The sequence below is a fragment of the Acomys minous genome (genome assembly GCF_964271855.1).
Source record: "Acomys minous genome assembly, chromosome: 5".
NCBI classification, from domain to species: domain Eukaryota; kingdom Metazoa; phylum Chordata; class Mammalia; order Rodentia; family Muridae; genus Acomys; species Acomys minous.
This window is the reverse complement of record NC_140494.1, coordinates 31,394,087-31,418,280: the sequence shown is the minus strand read 5'-3', so window position 1 is coordinate 31,418,280 and position 24,194 is coordinate 31,394,087. Positions and strand designations below refer to the sequence as shown.

Sequence of the window (24,194 nt, the reverse complement as noted above, 5' to 3'; positions counted from 1 at the left end):
ACAAACATAACAACCCAACTAAAAATTGAGGTACACATCTTAAACAAAATTCTCAAATTAAGTATGTTGTCCCATTATGAAACTCTCCAAGTCTTCTATGTCTACCTGGTCTCTATCTCTGATACCTTCCAAGATTTAACTACCTTTAATATCAATGAGGACCCAGAGTAAGATGCTTATAATAAATTGGTGAGAGACTTGTAACAGGCAGTCTACTTGCAACTGGTTCAACCTTAAAGACTTCCATACCAGAAGAATGGGGTCACTGAGAACACTTAGCAGCATGAAATTCTGTCATACTCACTGCAAAAAAAAAAAAGAAGATGTGCCTAGTGAAACTGCTCACACAGCATCTATCTAGCTACACACATAGGGCTGAATCAATAACCTAGTCTCATCAATCTTTCTCTAATACATAAAGTATCTGCACTGTTTTTTTCACCTTCAATACCAATATACATATTCTTCAACTTCAAATAAATGCAGCCAGTACCCACCATAATAGAACAAATGAGCTACAGAGAGAGTGCTGACAAGAAGAATAGATCTTCCATCACTCTTAGTCCCAGTGATACATGAATTTGGCCCATGAGGTGAGGCAATTTATGAGCTCTATGTGATAGACACAATCAACAGGAAAATGGCCATCACCAGGAAGAGCATCACAAGGGAAAAGGACACGCCTGCCCTGCTGATTCAGAGCCATGAAGACTCTGATGGTCTTCATAGTTCAGATGGTCTGGGGGTCCATATCTGACTTCCCTCTGCTGTACAGTTTCCCTACCCATATTCACACCTATGTTCTTCCCCAGTAAAATTAGATTACCATTCAAGTCAAACAATGAAAAATTAATCTTGTCCTGAATGTTAGAATTTTTGAGGGATGAAGTCACAAGGAACATCCTCTACATTTTAAAATCATGGCCAGGCTTCATGGGCACCTCACTACCTTGGAGGCATCACTGTGGGTCTGAATCCCTGGCTACAAAAAAAAAATCATTTCACATGTAATGGAAAGCACTCTGTTCTTGGCAGCAAGGAAACTCAGGCTCCAAAATGCCCTCACATTATTAAATGCAAAACCCAGTTGTCAGCATAACTTTTATGTATTGTATTGGGTTCCTTATATTTCTAGCTCCCTTCTAAGCCCCAATCCCTTCCAACACCAGGTAAAAGAGAAAGAAGATTAATGGGAAGAAGGAGAGTAGGTTTCTTAGGCTATTTCCTGCTGGTTAAGGCCATCAGGTTCCTCGGGGCAAGTCCAAACTTCACAGTTAGGGTATCTCCAACTTCTTCTTGTTCTTAAACTGCAGCAACAGCAACCAGAGGCAGCAAGTGGAAGCACAAGCAGCCTTCTTTTTCTGAGCACCTCCCCTCCCGTCTCTCTCTGGGCTCTGGTATTTATTCCCTCTCATAATCCTCAGAATTAAACTATTTGCAGCTGGCAAAGATCATGCCCCTCTCAGAGCTCACCTGAGGCCAATAGTCTGCTGTTGTAGGCAATCTGAAGCAGTGCTTTGAGAGCAATAGAAGGTGGGCTTGAAACATCACGCTTTATAGATATTTTACAATAGAGAACCCCTTGGCAGTTAGCCTAGACTCCCGTTGGTTGGGACTGGGAGTAAGGCAAGTTTTTTCTTTATTAGAGAATGTTTAGCTCAAGCTATGTTGCTATGCCAATCATATAAAAAGCAATGGTTTTAGCCTGGGGAAATTTGTGATTAAAGTTTCCCAAATATTGTTTAAGAATTAATAATCAGGTCATGCTGACCATTGCTTGGAAATTGATTTTTGCTGTATGCTTTATTGTAGGTTACACAGAACTGTTTGTGCTTCTTTGTTAGACTGTTCTCTTGCTCTGTTAAATTTTTAATTTTCTATTGATTGTGAAAGATGAGAAAATTATGATTTAATCTGTAATGGAAAAAAATTGAACTTTACTTTAAATAAAGTACTGAAGTTGGCCCAAGAGAGAGAAAAAACAAGCAACAGACAAGGAAAGCAGAATAAAAATTAAGTTCTCCTGGGATACATATGCTCAGGTCTCAGAATTTCTTTTCTCCTCTGTTATTCTATCTTTCCTCAACAACTAGTTCCTATAGTTAGTTATTCAACCAATACTTGGTTTTCCTTAACAAGCTGTTTACCACCTGCTCAATCCTCCCTGCAAGGGAACCACCAACAATTTCTCTTCTCTTCTCTTCTCTTCTCTTCTCTTCTCTTATCTTATCTTATCTTATCTTATCTTCTCTTCTCTGGTTCCCAAAGTTGTTCTGTGGGATCTTTTGATATTTATGATATAGTATTGTAGAGGAGAATATTATATTTTACATGCCACAAAAGAATTTCAACTTTAATTCACTTTTGCTCTTGGGTGTGGCAAATGAGTTCTGCTATTTTGGATCCACCGATTTACTTCTCAGCTGAGTATTCCATTTCTCAGGATGCATTAGCATTTTACTCGTGTATTAGATATGTAAACACTCTTCAGATTTTGTATTTACTGTAATATCCCTTGATGGTTTAAAAAGATCACTTGTATTGAACAATGAATTTCACAGCCACCTCTACAACTCAATGATGGACTCACCTTTTGGGTGTCATTTTGAAGGACTGTTCTGGACACATTTCAAGGTCCATACCTGCCAAGCCAAAATATAGAGTAAACTGTTCAAAAAAACAGAAAACAAAATGTAGAGTAATTGGAGAGAATGGTCTTTAGCTTACTGTGGTCTCTATATAGGACCCTGAAAAGGGAGACACAGGACAAACATAGGCTGAGCTGCAACCAGGCTAATCATTTTACTTTTTCCCTCCTTCTAGCAAGAAAGATCTTTCCTCAGATACAACTCCCAACTCTAATATCTGTCTATGGAAGGACAACAGACTTATTTTATAAAGTCTTTATACATATGTCCAACTGGCAGCCAGACAAGTGAGTTGATATTGATAAATTTCTGGAATTTATCACTAATTCTTGACTCCTGGGAGATTACATGAATTTTACCCCAGAGGAAATTGTTTTTGCACTTTGTCCTTAAAATCATAAACTATGGTCCTCTGACTCTGTCTACATCTCCATTTTTACTCTGCTTGTTTGTTTAGATCAAAATAAAAGGAGTCATTAAACTTTTTGTTAAAATATAAAAAGCAAGTTCAACAATTTGGTGATATTAATAATATGAAGTCCAGTGAGCAGAAACTATGCGCCTCCAGTGGCCAAAGCCTGGTTTGCAGTTCAGCACACAGTTCAAGGAGACATCTGACCCGGGTGATGGAAGAAGGGAGGCCTCCATTCTGTGCAGATCAAAGCAAAGTCTTAAGGCTGAAAAGGAAAATTTCCTGGGACTTTGGGGTCCTAGGATCAGTCCATCCAAGAGTGCTGGAACCCCTGCTGGCTTGTAGGGGCTGTCTTAGATTCTGCCTGATCCATCCAGGCTGTGAGGCCTAGGTTCAGTCCAGATGGAGAGAGTAGATACTGTCCTCTGGCTTGTGGGAGTTGGCTGGCCTTCTGTTGGATCCCTTCAGACCTGTTCAGTCCCAGCTGGGCATGCATGCAGGAACTCCTGCTGGGTTCTGGCAGCTGGTCAGGCTCTGCCAGAGGTTGCAGGAATGGCTCTCTGGGTGGGGCAGGTAGCTAGGTCTCTGCCTGATCCCCTCAGGCCAATTCAGATCCTCCTACGAGCATGGAAGCCCTTGCTGAGCTGTAGTGGCTAGCTAGGCATCTGCCAGATCCTTTCAGGCCAAATCAGATCTGCCCAAGTGTGTGGGAACAGTTCACCAGGTATGGCTGGCTAGGTTGCAGCCAGATCTATTCAGACCGTGCTGCTTTAGATCATTGTCGGGCTATGGCGCTGTACTGGAGGGCGTGTCCACTCCCACCTCTCCTGTGATCCCTGGGTCCTGCCGTGGACTGACAGGATGATATGAATTCAGATCTATTGTACGGACCCGCCGGACAATCAACTGGGACCCTCGGACCCCTAGGGAGAGAATGAGGGGCAAGAGACACGAAGAACGGACAGCAAGTCAAGGAGTCTGATCAAGCTGACAAAATTTTATTTTTTCACAGGCAATTATATACCACTGAAGCAGGAGGCTGAGTGGGGTAATCTGGGTGGGCGGTTTTTGCAAGATATCAGGAAGTCAGGAAGTTTGGCAGGGTGAGGGCCCCTGTGGTTCTGGGGGTAGGTGGAATTGTTAGGCATCTGGAACCACAATATGTTATCTATAGACTTTGTTCTGCTTGTCCTCTAAAGGCCTCTGTAATTCCGGGAATCCTGAGAACAGCTGGAGAGTACCTTGAGGGAGGGGAAGAGGTCACAAGGCACCCTTCTGGAATGTACCCTGAGGCAAGGAGGGAAAGAGGTCACAAGGCAGTCTGCCCCAGGTCCTCTCGGTGTATTATGCCAAGGTCCGAGATGCTTGCCGGCTATGGTCTTGGCTCCCCACAATCTATCCCGGCTCCATGTTCTCGGGTTCCCCTGGGCCAGCCATTTCTGATGCTGTTATTGTGTGGCCCACAAATCAGTCAGAGGGAGAGAGACCAGGCAGGTGAGGCATGCATGCTCAGTTTCACTGGGCTTTGGATAATGGTCCTGTGCACTTGCCAGCCCCTCGAGCTTTCTGTGGACACAAAGTGTGGGTCTGAGATCAGAACCATCCATTTTCCTACATTTTTCCCAAGCTAGTTACACCAGGCTGGCGATTCACCACCACCCATGGTTCAATCTCAGATACCAAGTCCCTGATGTAGTGCCCGTGGGCAGGTATAGGTCCAGACTCTGGGGACTGGGCACCTGTCCTCCGTGGGCCAGTTGAATGGTCTGAGGTCAAACCCACTTGTGCTCTGCACTTTTTGGATCCTTCTCACCTAAGTCTTCTCTGGTCTTACGGTCTGTAGACCCTGACCGGGTCCTTAGTCTCAGTCCTGCAAATCAGATACTTTGGGTGCTCGGTGCCGCCATCTTGGATCTCCTTAAAACTATTTTTAAATGTGAATACATTTTGATCATATTCTCCCCCTCTTATAAGTCCTTTCAGACTAATTCCTTTTCCTTACCCATCCAAATTTAAGTTCTTTCTCAAAAAACAAAGATAAACCCAATACAGCAACTAACCACCCAAGAAAAAAACATAAAAAATAAATTATTCCCCCAAAGAAAAAAGCACACCAAATTGTAAAACAAATAAAAGCATGTGCACATATGTGTGCGCGCGCACACACACACACACACACACACACACACACACACACACACACACACGAAATCTGTTATATGTTGGACCATTCCTAACAGGAGACCTGTCCTGGACTAGTAAATATAACAGTGACACACCTCTAGAAAAACCTAATTTTCTCTCCCCCATAAATGACTGTTCAGTTGTTCACTTTTATTCTAGTGTCTAGGTTTTCATTCATTCATTCATTTTTAAGTGCAACAAAAGAAAATGTAATAATGTAAGACATTAACTATCACATCAAAGTTGGAGGAAACAAACCAAGAGGAGGGAAGAAGCACAAGAGTCTAGGACCTACTCATCCTCTCATTCAGGAATCCCATAAAACACTAAACTCGAAGCCATAATGTACATGCAAAGGACCTGGTGCAGTCCCTGAGCGTGCTACTTCAGTGTTCCTGAGTTCACATGAGCTTTGCTCAGGCTGAGTTGAGACTCTTGTTTTCTTGCTACCCTCCAACTCTCACAAAGTTTCCTCCTCCTCTTTTTCTGGATTCCCTGAGCTCTGAGAGGGGAGGGAGAAGACCTACCATTTAGAACTGAGTGTTCCAAGGTCTGTTCTTCTCTGTGTAATGTCTGACTGTGGGTTTCTATATTTACTGCCTTCTGCTGCAGGAGGAAGTGTGTAGAATGTTTAGGAAAAAAGCACTGATCTGTTGCATCTATAGGAGATTCCTGGTGGGATTTTTTTCAGGTCACTTGTGTATAGTATCATATGTCAACTATTCTTTGAAAATCTAGTATAAGTTTGTACTAAAACAATCTGGCCCAGGAGGGTGATGGCTTATTTGTACGGGGATTTACTTTTAGTCACTTGTATTTCACTCAGGGTTACAGGTTTGTTTAAGTTGCTTATCTGTATAATTGGACACTAGCCCAACAGGTATGTCCCCTGAAAGTCTTAACTTACTAGGAGATTGGGATAGATGTGGGGACCTCCTGTTGGGACTCTAGGTGAGAGAAGTATGGGAGAATGGGGAAATAGAAGGATCCAGAGGGTCCTAGAAACCTACAAGAAGAACATCATGATGAGCAGATCTGGCCCCAGAGAGTTGTGCTCAAGCTACTGCACCAACCAAAGACAATACATGCAGTAAATGTTGAACCCCGACTCATATCTAGCCAAGGGACAGGGCATTCTCCACAGTCATGTGGGGAGTAGGAACTGACTTGGACATGAACTCTGGTGCCCCGTATTTGACCACTTCTCCTTGGTGGGGAGGCCTGGTAGCACTCTCTCTCTCTCTCCGCCCCCCCATGTAACATGTGGCTGTGAGTCTCTGCATCTGTTCCCATTTGATTTCAGAGGAAGTTTTATGTTAATAATGAAATAAAGCACTGATCTATTATAAGTATAGTAAAATTCCATTTGGAGTCATTTTTTTATACTTATTCTATACCTAACCGTTCTTTGTCTACAAATTGTACCTTAGTTATCAGTTACAGTTATTAAAGGCTATATCTACATATAAGGAATTATATACCATATTTGTGTTTCTGGCTCTAGTTTACCTCATCCAGGATACTTTCTAGTTCTATTCATTTGCCTGTAAATTTCATGTTATCATTTTTTTAAGAGCTGAGTAATACTCCATTGTGTAAATATACTATATTTGTTTATCCATTCTTCTTCTGAATGACATCTAGGTTGTTTCTAGTTTCTGGAAATTATCAGTAATGCCACAAACCATAGTTGAGCAAGTACCTTTATTGTAGGATGGAGCAACTGTTGAGTATATGATCAAAAGTGATATAGCTGGACCCTGAGGTAGACCAATTCTCATCATGAGGGAATGTGGCACTGATTTCCATAGTGGCTGTACAAGTTTGTAGTCCAACCATCAACTGAGAAGTATTGCCCCCTTTCCACATCCTTTCCAGCATGAGCTCTTTACTTCTGTTATTAATCTTAGCCATTCTGACAGTTATAAGATGGGCTTTCAAAACAATTTTATTATAAATTCCCCCTATAGCTAATATTATTTGAAGATGATATGATAGTAAACAAAAATGAATGTAAAAATCCCACCATGGAACTCCAGTGGCTGATAAAATCTTTCAGCAAAATGCTTGGATACAAAACTAACTCACAAAAATGGGGATTCCCTCCTAGATTCAAATTAGAAATAGACTGAAAAGGAAATTAGGGAACTAACACCTTTCCCAATAGCCTTGGGTTAGGGTAGTTAACCAAACAAAACAGGATCCATCATTCTGCGAGTACAAAAAAAGCACATCGACATCAAAGGCAGACAGTACCTCAGAGTAAAGGACTGGAAAAATATTTTCCAAGAAAATGGACCTAGGAGGCAAGCTGGAGCAGCCATTCTAATATCTAATAAAATAGACTTCCAAACAAAATTAATCAAAAGAGATGAAGGACACTTTGTACTAATCAAAGGAAAATCACCACCAAGCTGATATCTCAATTATGACTATCTATGCCTTAAGTGTGAGGGCACCCACATTTATAAAAGAAATATCACTATAGTTTAAATCACTCACTGAACCTCACGCAGCCACATTGGGAGACTTCAACATTCCACTCTTATCAATAGGCAAGTCATCCAAAGGAATAATGGAACTAACAGAAATTATGGCTCAACTAAAACCTAACATGTCTATAGAGCATTTCACCAAAACACCTCAGCACTTCACAGAACCTTCTCCAAAGCTGACCACATTCTTGGTCACAAAGCAAAGCTCAACAGACACAAGAAAACTGTGGTGACCTCTTGTGTCTTATCAGACCACCATGGATTAAAGTTGAGCTTCACTAGTACCAGAAGCAGCAAGAAGCCTACAAAATCACGGAAACTGAACAACTCTGTACTCAATGATCGCTGTGTCAGGGAAGAACTAAAGAAAGAAATTAAAGACTTTCTAGAGTTCAGTGAAAATGAAAGCACAGCATGCTCAAACTTATGAGACACAATGAAAACAGCCCTAAGAGGAAATTTCATAGCACCAAGTGCCTTGGCAAAGAAATTGGTGGAACTTCATACTAGCAATCTAAAAGCATACCTGAAAGTTCTAGAACAAAGAGGCAAACACACCCAACAGGAGAAAATGACAGTATAAAAGTAGCTTTTATTCATCTACTTTGTCATCTCAGAGATTTACTGCTTCCATATCCTAACCTAGGCCTAGCCCTTGAAGCTCCTCACCTCACTATAATTTCATCCAGGCCTAGAATGTTTTCAGCCTCTGATACTTACCGTTAACTAAGTTCACCCTTTGCAGCATTTTCCGAACTCTGAGTTGCTGGATCAACTCAGGTATTCTGCCTAATGCTCTTCTCCAAGATGACTGATTCAATTTGACTTCTGTCAGAATTCTGACTTTTTGCTGAATTTGGCATCATACTAACTTTGGCAATATCTTGTAATCTTCTGGCTCCTCGTCATTCTCTTGCTCATTCTGTCTTCACCTGTCATAGTGTGTTCCCTTCAACCTTTCTCTGTGAAATTCTCTTGGCAAAATGCTTCCTCTCCCCTCCGTCTCCCTCTGTGCTGCTCCTTTACGTAGCTTCTGTTTCCTCTCTGTTATCCTGAAAGATAGGCATATCCTATTCTAGCAAATCTTTCCCTGATTCCTCACTTTTTCTCCCACTCATACAGCACACTCAAACATGGGTGCGTCCTTCTACGAACTAACTTTGCCTTATTGCTTGGGATTAAAATCATGTACCACCAAGTCTGGATCTGTCAATGTCTGTCCATGTCCATGTCAGTTTATGTGTATAGTTTTTTTCTTGATTGGGCTCTGTGATTCATATTCTGGGAAAAAGGCCAAATTCATAGCCAGCTGTTCACCCTTAGTTTTTACTCATTTCAAGAATTTTTTTTGAGGGGGAAGAGGCAACTGAGCTGATAAACTGACTCTGCCCTTGGAGTCCTGCACCTGCAAGCCAAGAGTCTTCTGCCTGGCAGCAAGCCCGGGGCTACCTGTACAAGCTCCTCTTAGAGGGGCACCAGCTGCTTCTCAGTATCTCTGGTAAGGTAGCTGATGGCTAGTCCTGCCACAAATCCTCTGTGGTGATGAGAGTTGGATTCAACAGATAGCAATGTTTATATTATTGGGTTGTATACTGGTGGATATGGTTAAAAACCTCTAACATCTGTAACAAAAGTTAACTTAAACTCATAATTTAGAGTCAGAGCTATTCTGAACAGCAACAAAAAAAATGACATGAGCTAACTAAAGAAATAGGTCTCCCAAGGTACATTTAAATTGGGGTAAGATCTTACGTAATTTCTGTCCTACCTTTAAAAACAGATTTATAAAAATAAAAATTAAAACTATGCTTGATTAATAAGGTATTAAAATTGAACCTTCATGTGCTTTTCTTGCTGGTAGCCAATCTTTAACATCAAAATAATAACCTGGTATTTGTTTTTAGACACACTAAATTATTTATACTGTTTGGTTTTTATCTTCTAAAATATATGGCTGTGCTCTATAACTTTACTCTTAAGAAGAGATACTTTTTGATATTTCAAATATACACAATTGAGAAGTTTTAAACTTCTTTAAAGAAAATTTTGGAGTTTTGCAAAAACCTCTTCCTTATACAGATGGACAAAGAACGGCTTCGGTAAATGACAAAATAATCAAGTATTAAGAAGCCCCCTTTCTTTAAAAAATTAGTTCATGTATGGCCACAATGATGTCATATGACCAAGAAGAAAAAAATACCAAGATTAAATATATAAATAAATCCTACAAATATATAAAAAATATGTTTTAACCTCCTTGTTTTTATTAGCCATATTAAGAGATAACTATTTTTGTAACTGGGCCATGCAGGGACCGGTATGCTCTATGGTGATGAGCCATGTGGAGATCAGGGAAAGCTCCCTGTCTCTGTATTGAGGGATGTTGATGCTGAAGGAGCATCTGTTTCAGCAGCTGTTGTTGTTTTATTATGGACAGTTAAAAGTGATTCAGGCACTTCCAGGTCCTTTCCTCCTTCACCCCACCTTTCCAGCAGCCTCCCTAAGTATCACCCAATGTTTGGCACTGCATCTGAGCATCTTTTTGAAAGTGCTGCTAGGCAGAGCCTCTCAAAGGACAACTCTGCTAGGCTCCTATCTGCAAGCATAGTAGAATGTTCTTTTAGTAGAGTCAAGGGGTTAGCTCTCCCCCATTGGCAGGCAACGGTTGGACATTCCATCAATCTCTGATATATCTATTCTATCTTTATCCCTGCAACTCTTGTAGGCAGGGTGAATTTTGTGTCGAAGTTTTTGTTGTGGGTTGGCGTTCCACTCCCTCTACAAGGAGGCTTGAGTAGTTAGAGGGTGGCCTCTTCAGTCTCTGAAGCCCCTGCTACTAGGAGACTCTGCTAGAGCCTCTCTCGTATCCTCTGGGAGATCTACCAGGTCTCCAGTTTGTCACACAGGTGCCTTTTCTCTACAGGTCTTCTGTCCTCCCACCCACCCCCACCCCCAAGTCTGATCTCCACCCTCACATCTCTCTGTGATCCCTACCCTACCCTGGAGGTGACAGGAGCTTCACAAGAAGACAAAAAGAGAGCCAAATAACTCAGGGTGAGAGGGGCCTGCTGAGACTGAAGCACCAACTAAAGACCTTGTTTGGAGTGGACCTAGGCTCCCTACAAAGATGTAACCAGTGAACAGCTCAGGCTTAATGTGGGTCCTCTAGTAATAGGAGCTGGAGGTGTCTCTGACGTGCTTTGTTGCCAGTTTTGTGATCACTTTCCTGTGGAGGGACTCTACCTTGAGAGGCCACAGGGAGAGAGTACATACTCAGTCCTGATGTGTCTTGATGAGCTGTGGTGGATGGGAAGAGGAGCTCCACTCTTCTGAGATATAGAAGAGGGTGTAAGGGGAAATGGAGGGAGGGTAAGACTGGGAAGGAAGGAGGGATAGAGCTACAACCAGAATGTAAAGTGAATAAATAAATTAGGGGAAAAAAAGAAAGAACAGGAAGGAAGGGAGGGAGGGAAAGAAGGAAGGAAGGAAGGAAGGAAGGAAGAAAGAAAGAAAGAAAGAAAGAAAGAAAGAAAGAAAGAAAAAGGGGCATGCAGGAGGATTGTCAGTTGTCCTATGAATGATTATATTTTTGGAATATTCATGGCTGTGCTTATCATGACTGATTACCAGGATAGGCTTTATTTGGCCTCCTATACTTGTTTTCAAAATTAAACCAAGGTAAATAACTAAATTATTGCAGATTTTTAGGATAACTAGGACATACAAATTGGCAGTCAGCGGTATAAGGTAGTCAGTTGCCTGATAGTTAATGAAGAAGAAAATGATTATTTCAAGCAACTAACATATAAGAATGTTAACGCTACATGCCAGACTTCCACCCATCCCCTTCAATAGAAATTAAAGGAGATGTTAATGATATCTCTGCAGACAATATCAGCTTCTGTGCTGTTGTCAGGTATTCATATGTTCAGGCTGTATTAGAGAACAAGAAAGAAAATGTGACAACAAAGTCCTTGAGATAATCTCCCTACTAAGGGTAAAATTTATGAAATCTCATGGGGAAAGATATGGCTACAAGATTGCTCTTTCTTGCTATGTTGTCTCTGTTAAATAAATCCATTACTGCTGAAACATATTGGGCTCATATACCTCACCTTCCTTTGCTACCCTTTGTTAACTGAGAAGAAAATAATATTCCTGTTTATATCAATAAATTTTATTACTTGGATGCCCCTGTTTATGATTATATTAAACAAAATATTAACCGTTTAGCATTTTAAGTTAGATGAATCAACCTTTTTCATCACTGCATAAAAAGCTGACAAAGTAATTTTTGTCATTATTTTTCTGTTTCTAATTGGAATTTGAACCTATGGTGCATGGAAATGTCTCTGAAAATTTTGTTATTGGCTATACTGGACAGCATAACAACCTTAAGAATAATTTGCTACTATATGTATGCTTTAAAGATTGATTTGCATACTCCAAAATTAAAAATAAAAGAAAAACTATGAGCAATGATAGAATTGGCCAGGCTACCTCCTTTGAGAAGCATATATTCAGCTTCTAGTGTCTAGAACATTATCTCAGATAAAATGAAGTGCAAGATGGGTTGAATATATAGGGCCAGAAGGAAAAATAGGAAAATTAAAGCCATTTGTGGCTAATATGGCCATGAATGTATGGGAACAGCAATGGAAAATACAGATTAACATTCCACCAGTCTCAGAAAAAAACTGTAAATTAAAGAATGTTTCTTAGAAAAATGTTTAAAGATTTTATCAAGAACAGTCACAGATTGTCCAGGTTGTCCATAAGCAGGACATGGCATGTGATGGTCTTTCAAAGGTACCAACTGCTCAACTTGTAAATAGGTTAAATAGGCATTAAAAATAATAATAATTTAAATTATAATTTATCAAAGGCACACTTGTCTTACTGGCATGAAACAAAAAGTGAGTGTTCTTAAGCCACATAATTTAAATCATGTTAGACTCTCTATTGCCACATGACACACACCATTTTGGACATCAGGCTTTTAGTTTTCTTCTTAAATTAAAAAAAAAGGCATCTTTCTTGTTTGGTATTAAAAATACAGTTAAGAGACTTAATATCTTCTAAGTAACTTTTAAAGGTTACTACAGTTCAAACTTCTTTTCTTAATCCCTATGAATATGGAGTAATTGGAGCCAAGATAAAAAATTTGAGCAGGGTGATGGTGGCTCATGCCTTTATTCCCCACAGAGATAGGCAGATCTCTTTAAATTAATAGTTTTTTAAATTCCAGAGTTACAACAAACAATATGGTGATAGTTCACACCTTTAATCCAAGAACAAGGGAGGAACAAGCCTTTGATCCCAACACTTGAGAAGTAGAGGCAGGCAGAAAAGAATTTCAAGCATCTCAGATGATCCAGACTCAGAGACTGCCTCAATAGCTTTTTCCTTAAAAATCTGCTTTTAGAACAACTTCAAAATGGCTAGATAAGACGATCCATATTCACAGACTGTTACAGTCTGGACTTCACTTAAGCCTACATTTTCACAGCACATGTAGACTGGACAGCAAATGTTACAGCTTGCTTTAAGATTTGCTCGTTTTTCTGATTTCTTGGGCCCCTGAAAGAAAACTACATCTCAAATCATAAGGAAGCAATTTTAAGAGACTGACACCCCATTTCCAAGGTGGGGTGGAGGGATTTTGGTTATTCAGTGGTGGTGGATGCTTGTAGCCATTTTAGGGGGATTGGTTGCAAACTGTGAGTGGTCTTAAACAAGATATAGAAAGTTGGACTTTGGGATTTCTTTCATTCTTTTTCTATTCTCTATCCTTCTTTTGATGTAGGAGGAGAAGAGATAAAAAGCGAGGTGGGGTACAGAAATAATATAGAAACAAAATAGGTAGACTATTGAATCTATTCTTATATTGATGTTGTACATTGAATAGAAATAAAAGTTATATTTTGGTTATAGCTTATTATGTATCAACTCTTTTTAAGGTATTGTAACTACGTAATTCTTTAAAATGTTATGTGCAGTTCTAGTCCTTTTGAAAGCTACTATCACAAACTGTTAATTAAGAAATGCAAACTAATAGTCAATCAAACTTGTGGTCTCATTAGGTACTAGTTTAGTTAATCATGTGTGTTTTAAGTTAATCAGCCAGTATATAGATAGAAACAAGCAGTTCAGATATACAAGAGATAGACGGTCTTAAAAAACCTCAAAAATCTACAGAATATGGCATTTAAATATATTTTGTTAATTTGAAATTTTTTTGACAATGAAACATGTCAGTTCCTGGTAGCACCCCCTTTCAACTTTGAAGAAGATGATAAGCATCAAAAAATTCTCCTTTAGGAAATGGCTTCGCATGTGGTAATCTAGCCACTGGGGGCGAGGGCGGGGGGGATGCCCTTGCTTCTCTTGCAAACAGAAAGCTAGAAGACTGGATGCAGTAAAGTTGACTACCAGACTTTACAAGAGAAAGGTTGGCAAATCCTTCATATAACCTGTTTGACCGAAAAGTCTGTCAGATAGTCTGATGCAGAGGCTGAAGATGATGCTCCAACATCATAGAGATAGCATGAGTGGCTGTCCAGGTGGTCAGCAGAATCTTTCGTTCCTGTATTTTTGGAAGCTGCTTGCACTGCACGTCCTGTTTATTCAAATTATATTTACCTTTCTCATGTCTCTGATGGGTTTGAAGATCAGTTTAACAACAGAAACCAAGAATTCAACTGCCTTCTCAAAAAAAAAATATATATATATATACAGGTTTTAAAAGTTAAAAGATGTAAAACCTTCAATTATGATAAATGATTTAAGGTAATATTGTATTAAGACTTAACTTTAATTCTATTTTAAATTGTTTTCCAAGCCAATTTGTCTCCTTTTGTAAACTTAAATATTCTTATAATCTTCAAAACGTGACTTGGACCCACCTGCCACAATTCAAATAGACTCCAGATAAGTACATTTACCTGTCCCTAAAAAGGAGAATTTTCTATGGTTTCAAGATTCTACAACTTCTGCAATTACTAGGAAAATTTAATTCTGTCCCTAGTCTATATTTTTCTCAGCAAATTTTCATGTAACAGACTTCATTCAGAGACCACCTGTGGACTACAAGCTGCTGAGCTCTGGACTACCTGAAAGCTGATGAAAACTAGTCCAGCCAATGTGATTGTTCCATCTCTCATCTGGATCAACTAAGCAGATGCTTCTGATAATTACCCCATTGCTCAGCCTTTTACTAGCATTTCAGCCTTCCTGGGCCCTAATAACAGTGTCCTAATGTCAGCCAGAAAGAGTTACAGAAGAGAATACATCATCCATTGTCCCACCTAACTGGCTGAAACCCTATATCTAAAGGAATTCCCTGGCATATGGGACAAATGGGTTCCCACCCTCATCATGAGTCTTGTGGGGTTGGTCACCAATTCTGTTCCTTGTGGTTATAAAATCTCAACAATTAGGGTTATGGTCTTAAGCACCCATTATAACACTCTGGAAACAAGAGACAAATCATTGACTCTAAGACCAAAACTCAAAGGGGTGAAAATATTGAGGCCTGTTCTGACATTGCCAAACATTAGACAGAGCTCAGGGAGTCTTGTAGAAGGCTTGAGGAAACAGGTGAGGGACCCGTAGGACACAGGACACCACAAGAATACCTAGAGAGTCAAATGACCTGGGTCCATGGGGGCTCACAGAGGCTGAACAACCAACCAAAGAGCATGCATGGACTGGACCTAGGACCCTTGCACATACACAGCAAATGAACACTTTATCTACATGTGGGACTCCAACAACTAGAGCAGGGGCCCTCTCTGATTGTGATGCTTGCTTTGGATCCAATTTTCCTAACTGGACTGCTTTGTCTGGCCTCAGTGGGAGAAGATGCTACTAGTCCTGTAGCAACTTATTGTGCCAAGGAGGTTTTTACCTACAGGGGACCTTCCAATTCTCTGAGGAGAAGAAGACGGGAGAACTGTTGGAAAAGGGTATGTGATATAAGGACCTGGAGAAGAGGAGGGAAGGGGCTGCAGTCAGGATGCAAAGTGAATAAATAAATCAATTAATGAAGAAAAATTAAATGTTCAACCTCTTTATTCATCAGGAAAATTCAAATCAAAGAAAATCTGAGATACCATCTTATACATGACAGAATGCTATGATCCAAAACTCAAGTGACAGCTCATGCTGATGAGAATATGGAGTGAGGGGGAACTCTATTCCATTGCTGCTGGAAGTGAAAACTTGTACATCTACTTTGGAAATCAATTTGGTGGTTTCTCAGAATAATTGGGAATAGATCTATTTCAAGACCCAGTTATACCACTCCTGGGCGTGTACCCAAAAGATACTCCACCATACCACAAGGACACTTGCTCAGCTATGTTCATAGCAACTATATTCATAATAGTATCTGAAAACAAAGTAGATGTCCGTCAACCCCCCACTCAAAGAAAGTGGAACATTTACACCACGGAACATTACTCAGCCACTAAAAACAAAACCATCATGAAATTTGCAGGCAAACAGATGGAACTAGAAAAGTTCATGCTGAGTGAGGTAACCCAATCTAGAAAGAAAAACATGGTATGTGCTCACTTATAAGTGTATATTAGCCATAAAGTACAGGATAACCATGCTACAAACCAAAGACCCAAAGAAGATAAGAGAAACAAGGAGGGCCCAAGTTGGTTTGCTTGAATCTCACTGAGAGGTGGAAGTATATTAGGCATTGAAGGTATTGGGAGGGTATTGGGTGGAGGAGAGGGTAGGCATTAGAACAGGAAAGACGACATGTGGAGAAGGCAGAGGGAGACTGTACTAGAAAAGGCAACTAGATTGGGTGGTCTCATGTCTTGGGTGAGCTAGAAAACTAGGACAATGGAAACTCCCAACAATCTAAGAGTGTGATCCTAGCTAATACTCCTAGCAATGAGGGATAAGGAGCCTGAACTCCCCATCCCCTATAACCAGGCAAGACTCCCAATGGAAGGATTAGGACAGCAACTCAGCCACAAAACATTAGACCTGCGGTTTGTCCTGCCTACAGATATAGAAGGGTAAAAGATGGAGCAAGAATTTAGGGAAGGGCCAACCAATGACTGAACCAACTTGAGGTAAATTCCATGAAAGCGAGCCCACCCCTGACACTATTAACAGTATTCTGCTACACTTGTAGATAGGGACCTAATATACCTGTCATCAGAGAGGATTCACCAGCAACTTATGGAAACTGATGCACAGACCTGCTGCCAAATATTAAATGGAGCTTAGAGAATTCATTACAAGAGGGGAATGAAGGATTCAAGTAGCCACAGGGGTGATGAACACCACAAGAAGCCTACAGAATCAACTAACCTGAGTCCATAGGGGCTCACAGACTGAACTGCCAGAGAGTATGCTTGGGACAGACCTATGACCTCTGCACATACAAAACAGTTGTCCAGATGAGTCTTCATATGAGGGCTCCTAAAATAAGAGCAGGGCTGTCTCTGACTAAGTAGCCTGCATTTTGGATTCCTTTTCCCTAACTACAATAACTGCCTTGTCTAGCACCAATAGAAGACGATGCGCCTAGTCTTACTGCAACTTGATATGCCAAGACTGGTTGACATCCATGGGAGGCCTCCCCTATTCTGAGGAAAATGGGAGGACTAGGAGAGGAGAGGAGAAGGAGGAGAAGCTAAGAACAGGATATAAAGTAAATAATAACTTAATAATTTTTAAAAAGCAAAAATAAATGAAGATGTCAGAAGATGGAAAAGTCTTCCATGCTCATGGACCAGTAGAATTAACATATAAAAATGGCCATCTTACCAAAAGTAATGTACAGATTTAGTAAAATCCTCATCAAAATTCCAACAGAGTTCCTTACAGACCTTGAAAAGGAAATTCTCAACTTTGTCTGGAAGAAAAATAGGATCACAAAAACAGTCCTGAATAATAAAAGAATGGCTATAAGTCTCTTCATTCTAGATTTCAAGTTGTATTACAGAGATACAGTAATAAAAGTGAATGTTATTAACATAAAAACAGACATGATGATAAAGTAATCAAATTAAACACGAAGGCATAAATACATACATATAAAGATACCTGTGTTTTTCAATTTTAAAAAACCTTCACTTACCAGGAAAGTGGGACAGAGGGGAGGACATCCTATTGGGACCCTAGGTGAGAGAGGCATGGGAAAATGGGGAAATAGAAGGATCCAGAGGGTCCTAGAAACCTACAAGAACATTATGATGGTTGGATCTGGGCCCGGGTTTTCTGCTCAAACTATGGCACTAGCCAAGGACAATACATGCAGTAAACATTGAACCCCTACCTAGATCTAGCCAATGGACAGGACATTCTCCACAGTTGAGTGGAGAGTGAGGACTGACTTTCACATGAATTCTGGTGCCCCATATTTGACCACACCCCCTGGATGGGGAGGCCTAGTGACACTCAGAGGAAGGATAGATGGCTACCAAGAACAGACTTGATACCCTATGAGCATATACAGGGGGAGGAGGTCCCCCTCAATCACATTCGTAGGGGAAGGGAGTAAAGGAAAAGTGGGAGGGAGGGAGTAATGGGAGGATACAGGGGATGGGATAACAATTAAGATGTAATATGAATAAATTAATAAAATATATTAAAGAATAAAAATTAAAAAACAAAACCACATACTGAAACAAAGTCAACATCTTCAACAAATGGCCCTGGTCAAACTGGGTGGCTTCATGGAGAAGAATACAAATAGATTTATCACTCTGCCCAAAAGTCAAATCTAAGTGTATCAAAGACCTCAACCTAAGACCATAAACACTAAACCTGATAGAAAGAAAGAAAGAAAGAATGAATGAATGAAAGAATGAAAGAAAGTTGGAAATAGCCTTAAACTCATTGTCACAGGAAAAGTATTTCTAAAGAGAACACCAGGAGCACAGGCACAAAGGCAAACAATTCATAAATGGGACCTCATGAAACTAAAAAGTTCTATAAGGCAAAGGACACCATCATTCAGACAAGGCAGCTGCCTACAGAATGGGAAAGTATTTTTACCAAGTTCACAACTGATAAAGGACTAATACCCAAATGCAAATAGAAAAAAACCCAAGTTATCCAGTCATCCAATTCAAAAAATGGAGTACAGAGAATTCACAATAAAGGAAATTAAAATGGCTGAGAAACATTTAAAGAAACCTTTATTTTTGAAGACAATTTGGTACAGTATAAAATAAAAATCAAGTTGTTATAGAAAATATGAATACAGATAAATGGCTGGAATCAGTTGTAGCAGTAGTCATGTCTCACTTGAGTAAATATGTCCCACAATCACATCACATCTGGCTTTTCACTGACTGAGGTATCTTGTAAGCACAGCAGTGGCCGTTGCTTTGAGAAGAATGTGTCCCTTCTGTACATGTTGTCTTAAAGCCATTCCTTCCTTGTCACAACCATGCAGGTCACACTCTGGGGTAAGTGGCATATGTAGCAATTCCACAGTGGTTTCTCTTGTTTCTGGCAATCTTCACATATCCTCCCCTGCCCCATTTTTTACCCAAGCTGAAAGAAAGGATGTTTTCCCTTTAGTGAAGATAACACAGCACAGTGAAGATAACACAGCACAGTGAATTATTATAATAACTCCTCATTTGAGCATTGAGCCAGAGGCCAACTTAATCAAAAGCAGCAGAAAAGGCAGAGGGTGAACTGGGAACCCATAATACCTCACACAAGGCTATGAAAATTACAGCAAGGAAAAGATAGAACAAGTTTACACCCATGGGTAGCTCACACATAACAACTGTGTCAGATTTTAGAAAAATCAGTCGCACAAATATGATGTTAAGGGTCCATCCTTGATACCATAAAGAGTTAAAAGACTAGGTTACTTCCCTCCGGGCCCTGGAGAGCAAAGAAACTAGTGGCTAAATCTGAACATTGTGACCACACAGTACGAATTGGTTGTTCCAGCTGTAGAGAGAGCTCAGAGTGTCTACCTCTGGTCATATAAGGGGAAAAACTGAAATTCAAATCTGGGATCCCACTGAAAGTCATGATGGGGCCTGGAGATGGCTCACTGCCTAAGAGCAAGGGGACAAGAGCCCCCACCCAGCACCTGTGTCAACCATACATGTTTTCAAGGACGTATAGAAGTAGCAGCTCTTACTGGAGCTCCAGGTAAACTGATGTCCATTTCAGGACTGCACGGGCTTCTGCCCACATGAATCATTCATTCATACACACTTATACATAAATAAAATAACAAATGCCAGGAAGCCTGGACTCCTGTCTGCAACCCCAGAGGCCAAGACATAACTGGGATAAACAGGTGGGCACAGTAACCAAAAGAGTGAACTCTAGGATCAGTGGGATTCCCTGTCTTCATTGATAACTGGAGCACAACTGAGGAACATAACTGATGTCAATTTATGGACTATATAAGAACACACAAACATAAATGCAAGCATGTATCCATACACACAAACACATGCTCTGGTGTATCCACATGCAAACATGCACTCACATAGATGAGAGAAAATAAAGAAAAATAAAATGATTTTTTGTTTAAAGACACAATATCCTCCAGGATTTATGCAGCAACAAGAAACAGTAAAATCTCTTTGCAACTTCAAATATTTAAAACAAAGTGGCAATTTATACCTGCTCTTGACCAGCCAGTATTTCCGGCCAAAAAGTTCACTTCCTTCAAAACCATAGCCAACCACTAACATAGCATGGTTGACAGAAGTCCTGCTGCAATTTGGCTCATAATATATACCTGAAAAATAAAATCAAGAAATCAGTGAGAGACCCCAGGAACATGATTATAACAATGGTCTCGAACAATCAGTCATACATTTTCTGATTTCACTGAAATGATAACAACTCCAATAACAATAGGATCAGTTACTGACAGGAATCCTGATACAGGTTGTCATTAGAATCCAAAAAAAAAATCCAAGTGATCATCAACATATTGGTAAACAATTCTCTACATGCATATAAGCTGACGCACTCACATCTTGTGGTTTCACTAATAGAAATCAATTGCAAGCAAGCACTGCTGGGCATAAATTACTTAATTTAAGACCCTTTAAGGTTATTCTAGAAATGCCATATCTCTAAAAGTCTGTAAGACATAGCACATGTGCAAAAATTGAGAAATTAAGTTAATCAATAAGCCTGATGTATTAGGAACTGCTCACATGCAAGGGGGAGGTCATGTCAAGCACAAAGGACACACAAGATTGTTGACTGGATAGCTGTAAAATATGCAGACCCACATATTCACACCATGTTTTATAGTTCTAAAATGATCTGCTGAACATAAATGCCAAGGGTACATCACACAGTTTAAAAATAATATCTAGAAGGGCACATGCTTACCTCTTCTATAGAACTGGAAAGAATCGTGCCTTGCATCGATTGCAACAGAAATGGGCCCCACAGTTGCCACAGCATCCATTAGAGCATCCTCGTTCTTTGGGACTAACACAAAGCCTCTGATACTAGCAGTAGAGTTCTCTGGACTGTACCTGCAGGGTCCATCCTTGATACCATAAAGAGTTAAAAGACTAGGTTACTTCCCTCCGGGCCCTGGAGAGCAAGAGTCAGAACCACATTCTCCGCTCTGAAGCTGAGCACCCCCAAATATGGGCTCTTATAAATCATCTGAGGAAACAAAATGCTACTGGGAAATTTGGAACTGGAAGTCAGCTCTTATGTTATCAAAGATATCTTTTTCAGTCTCACTGTCCATGGCAAATTTTGCAGTGAAAGAATGTATATTTTTATATATAAAGGTTTCACATGTTGTCCATGTTTATAGAAGTAGGATCAGCTACACGGAAACCATAGCAACAGACAACCCTGGAAAGATAGTACTGCAATGACAGGCATGAAATGAGAAAAGCATAGAAGATCTATTTACCTTTGCTTCATATGGGTAGGTTGCCTCTGACTCCAGACCACCATTTTCATCCACATACATCAATGCAAGGTACGTATTTCCTGCATAACAGCCCTGATTGCCTTGTGGTCCAGAACAGTCAATCAGGTTCTGTACACTCAGAGGGGTCAGTTTGCCTGTTTTCCGGAACATCTGTCCTTCTATGGCACCAGCCACAGAGAAAGCCCAAGAAGAGTTGCACCTGCCCTAACCAGAGATGAAAGGACAAGCATTCACAAATGGCAACTCCAAATCAGGCAGATGAATACTATGTCAGAAAATGAACTACCAGAAGTTGATGGAAGCCTGTCTAAGGAAAGTCCATCTCATTTGGAGACTTGACTGCTACCAGTTTGCTCGTGCCCAGTGATAGGCCATACACATGCACATAAGGGCAGGACCTACTGATATCTGAAGGTTATAACAATGTAAGATGACACAAAGTCTAAAGATGTGATGGCAGATGCTAGGTGGTTGTGTAAGGCTAAGTTAGTGGTGGAGTTAAAAGATTGATGTGCATCACATAAAAGCATAGGAAGAATACAAATATTCTTGAAATATCAACTCAATCCACACAGACAGGTCACTTCCTACCTTCTTCAGTAGTTGAGGAAGTTGGGTATAGGGCATAGAAATACCTGTCTCCGCACAGGGGTCACATAGCCTTTGTTTTTCCAGTTTATGGAATTAGGCACATCACCAGCCAGACGTTTCTGGACACTTTTCACATTCTCGAGAGGTGGGATCGGCGTATCGATCATCCATTTCCTGAATTCTTCCCCAGTCTTTAAGGAAAAGTACATAAATCATGAAAAGCAAAAGATGCCAGTGAACTGAAGGGAACAAGACAATGTGAAGCTCCACACGTCACACCCACCATGTCACCATAGGCGTTCATGTCCATGATGAAGCCGTCCTTCCCCAGGCCATCCTCACCATTGTGCAATTGGATCTTTTTCAGGTTTTCTTCCCATACTGCTCTCCTCTGTCCTTCTTCCTCCTGGAAGTAAAAATAACGGATGACATTGATTGTTAATCACTGCACAAGCTGACCAAGTACTGGCTGCATGGCTGAGGAGAAGGCAGAGGGAGGCATCTCAGGTCACTGAAATAATCCATTGGCCACAGATCTAGGAATAGAGATCCTGACAACTGAATACTCATCTCTATTTGGGCAATTCTTCAGATAGACAGTTACTGTGGCCTCTATTGTGCCAACACCACAGCAGCAAGCTCTCTGGACTCCCTCTGGACAGGTCTAATGTTACTTACCATAGTGTAGTTTTTTTCATATTGTATCTTCCAATCCTGCCATTCAGCATCCAAACTTGGATCAGGTGATGCAGCAGATGAGGCCACTCCCAAACACAAGACAGCCAGGAAGACAGCAGCAGCCATGCCTCAAGAACACAAAAGGGAAGAGAAATGAAGGTGTGACTACACCAACACTTGTAATCCGCCTTCTCACTCCTTCCTGAGAAACCAAAACATTCGTGCTGGATAAAGTTATTTGAAGTATTCTTCAAAATATTTAGTCACAGATTTTGGGAATGGATAAATATATATTTGCACCAAAGGCTCAATGATGGGCAAATAAATAAATGAAAGACACGACAAGAATTCTATGAACACAAACTGCATATATAGTGAAATAATTCATCAGAAGGATAAAGATGCACCTCAAAGTCCAAAGCTTACACAACTATGGACTTGTGGCATAGGTAACTAGGATTTGTAATAAAGCAAAATTTCTCTTACATAACACAAGGTTTCTTCCTGGATTGGGGCTACATGACATCATATCCCTGCCCGACATACATCAAGAAATTGGGTTAATTTCAACATGACCTATTGAATCCTCCTTACAAAATAGAAGAAGGTCTTCTGCTCCTAACCCATCTCTCCCAACCACAGGATTTTGCAGCCACACACATTACCTTAGTGAGGAAAGAGTCACATAGAAAAGTCATGTAATACAGATCCACAAGAAAAGGTGAGGTACTAAAGGAAGTCACACCCAGGATTTCAGATTAAGACATGCTGGATCTCTTAAGTGATGCCCTCTGTAGATCCAGGACATGTCTGGTTTCCTCTCTAGTTTCCCCACCCTCCTCTAAATCCACACAGCAGGACTAGTGAGGTTCAGAAGAGTCTCATTCCTGGGGTTCTGCTTGGTTCTCCGTGGAGACTCTCAAAGCTCTCTCTCATGATCACTTTCTTTTCTTCCATTGTGGACATAGAATCTCACCTGGGGTGCGTGCTGCAGCCTCAGTGCACTCCACAGCCTTTCAAAGGTTACTGACGACCCGGGATCTGGCCCAGCAACACTTTACTCAGGCTTTAAATCCCAAGTCTCTGGAATTTAACCTTGTCCTGATTTTCTGTGCAGTGGTGAGATTGGGCCTCCAGGCTCCAGGCTTCCAGGCTCCAAGTCCCTAGGCTCTGTCTGGGACTCCAAACTCTGAGACTCTAGGCTCTTACTAAACATGACCCTACCTTTTCTGAAGGGGTGACTGTGGCCACCTCAGTGGCCT

At 40.6% G+C, this 24,194-nt stretch overlaps 2 protein-coding genes across 2 annotated transcripts in view; both read right to left on the bottom strand.

Annotated features, from left to right (window-relative positions):
• LOC311597541 (cathepsin M-like) overlaps positions 1-21,774 on the bottom strand; it is a gene marked incomplete at its 3' end in the record, with an annotated part of 107,048 nt that extends 85,274 nt beyond the window's left edge. The window contains exon 1 of the mRNA XM_084781733.1: positions 21,643-21,774. The remainder of the gene's footprint in view (positions 1-21,642) is intronic.
• Positions 19,172-23,058, bottom strand: LOC311598749 (cathepsin M-like; the record flags this gene model as incomplete). Its single annotated transcript, XM_084784084.1, has 7 exons — positions 19,172-19,271; positions 20,373-20,490; positions 21,099-21,261; positions 21,643-21,867; positions 22,299-22,445; positions 22,538-22,660; positions 22,933-23,058. 7 exons carry the CDS (start codon positions 23,056-23,058, stop codon positions 19,172-19,174), a joined length of 1,002 nt encoding a protein of 333 aa, XP_084640210.1.
• Positions 23,059-24,194: the final 1,136 nt, after the last annotated feature.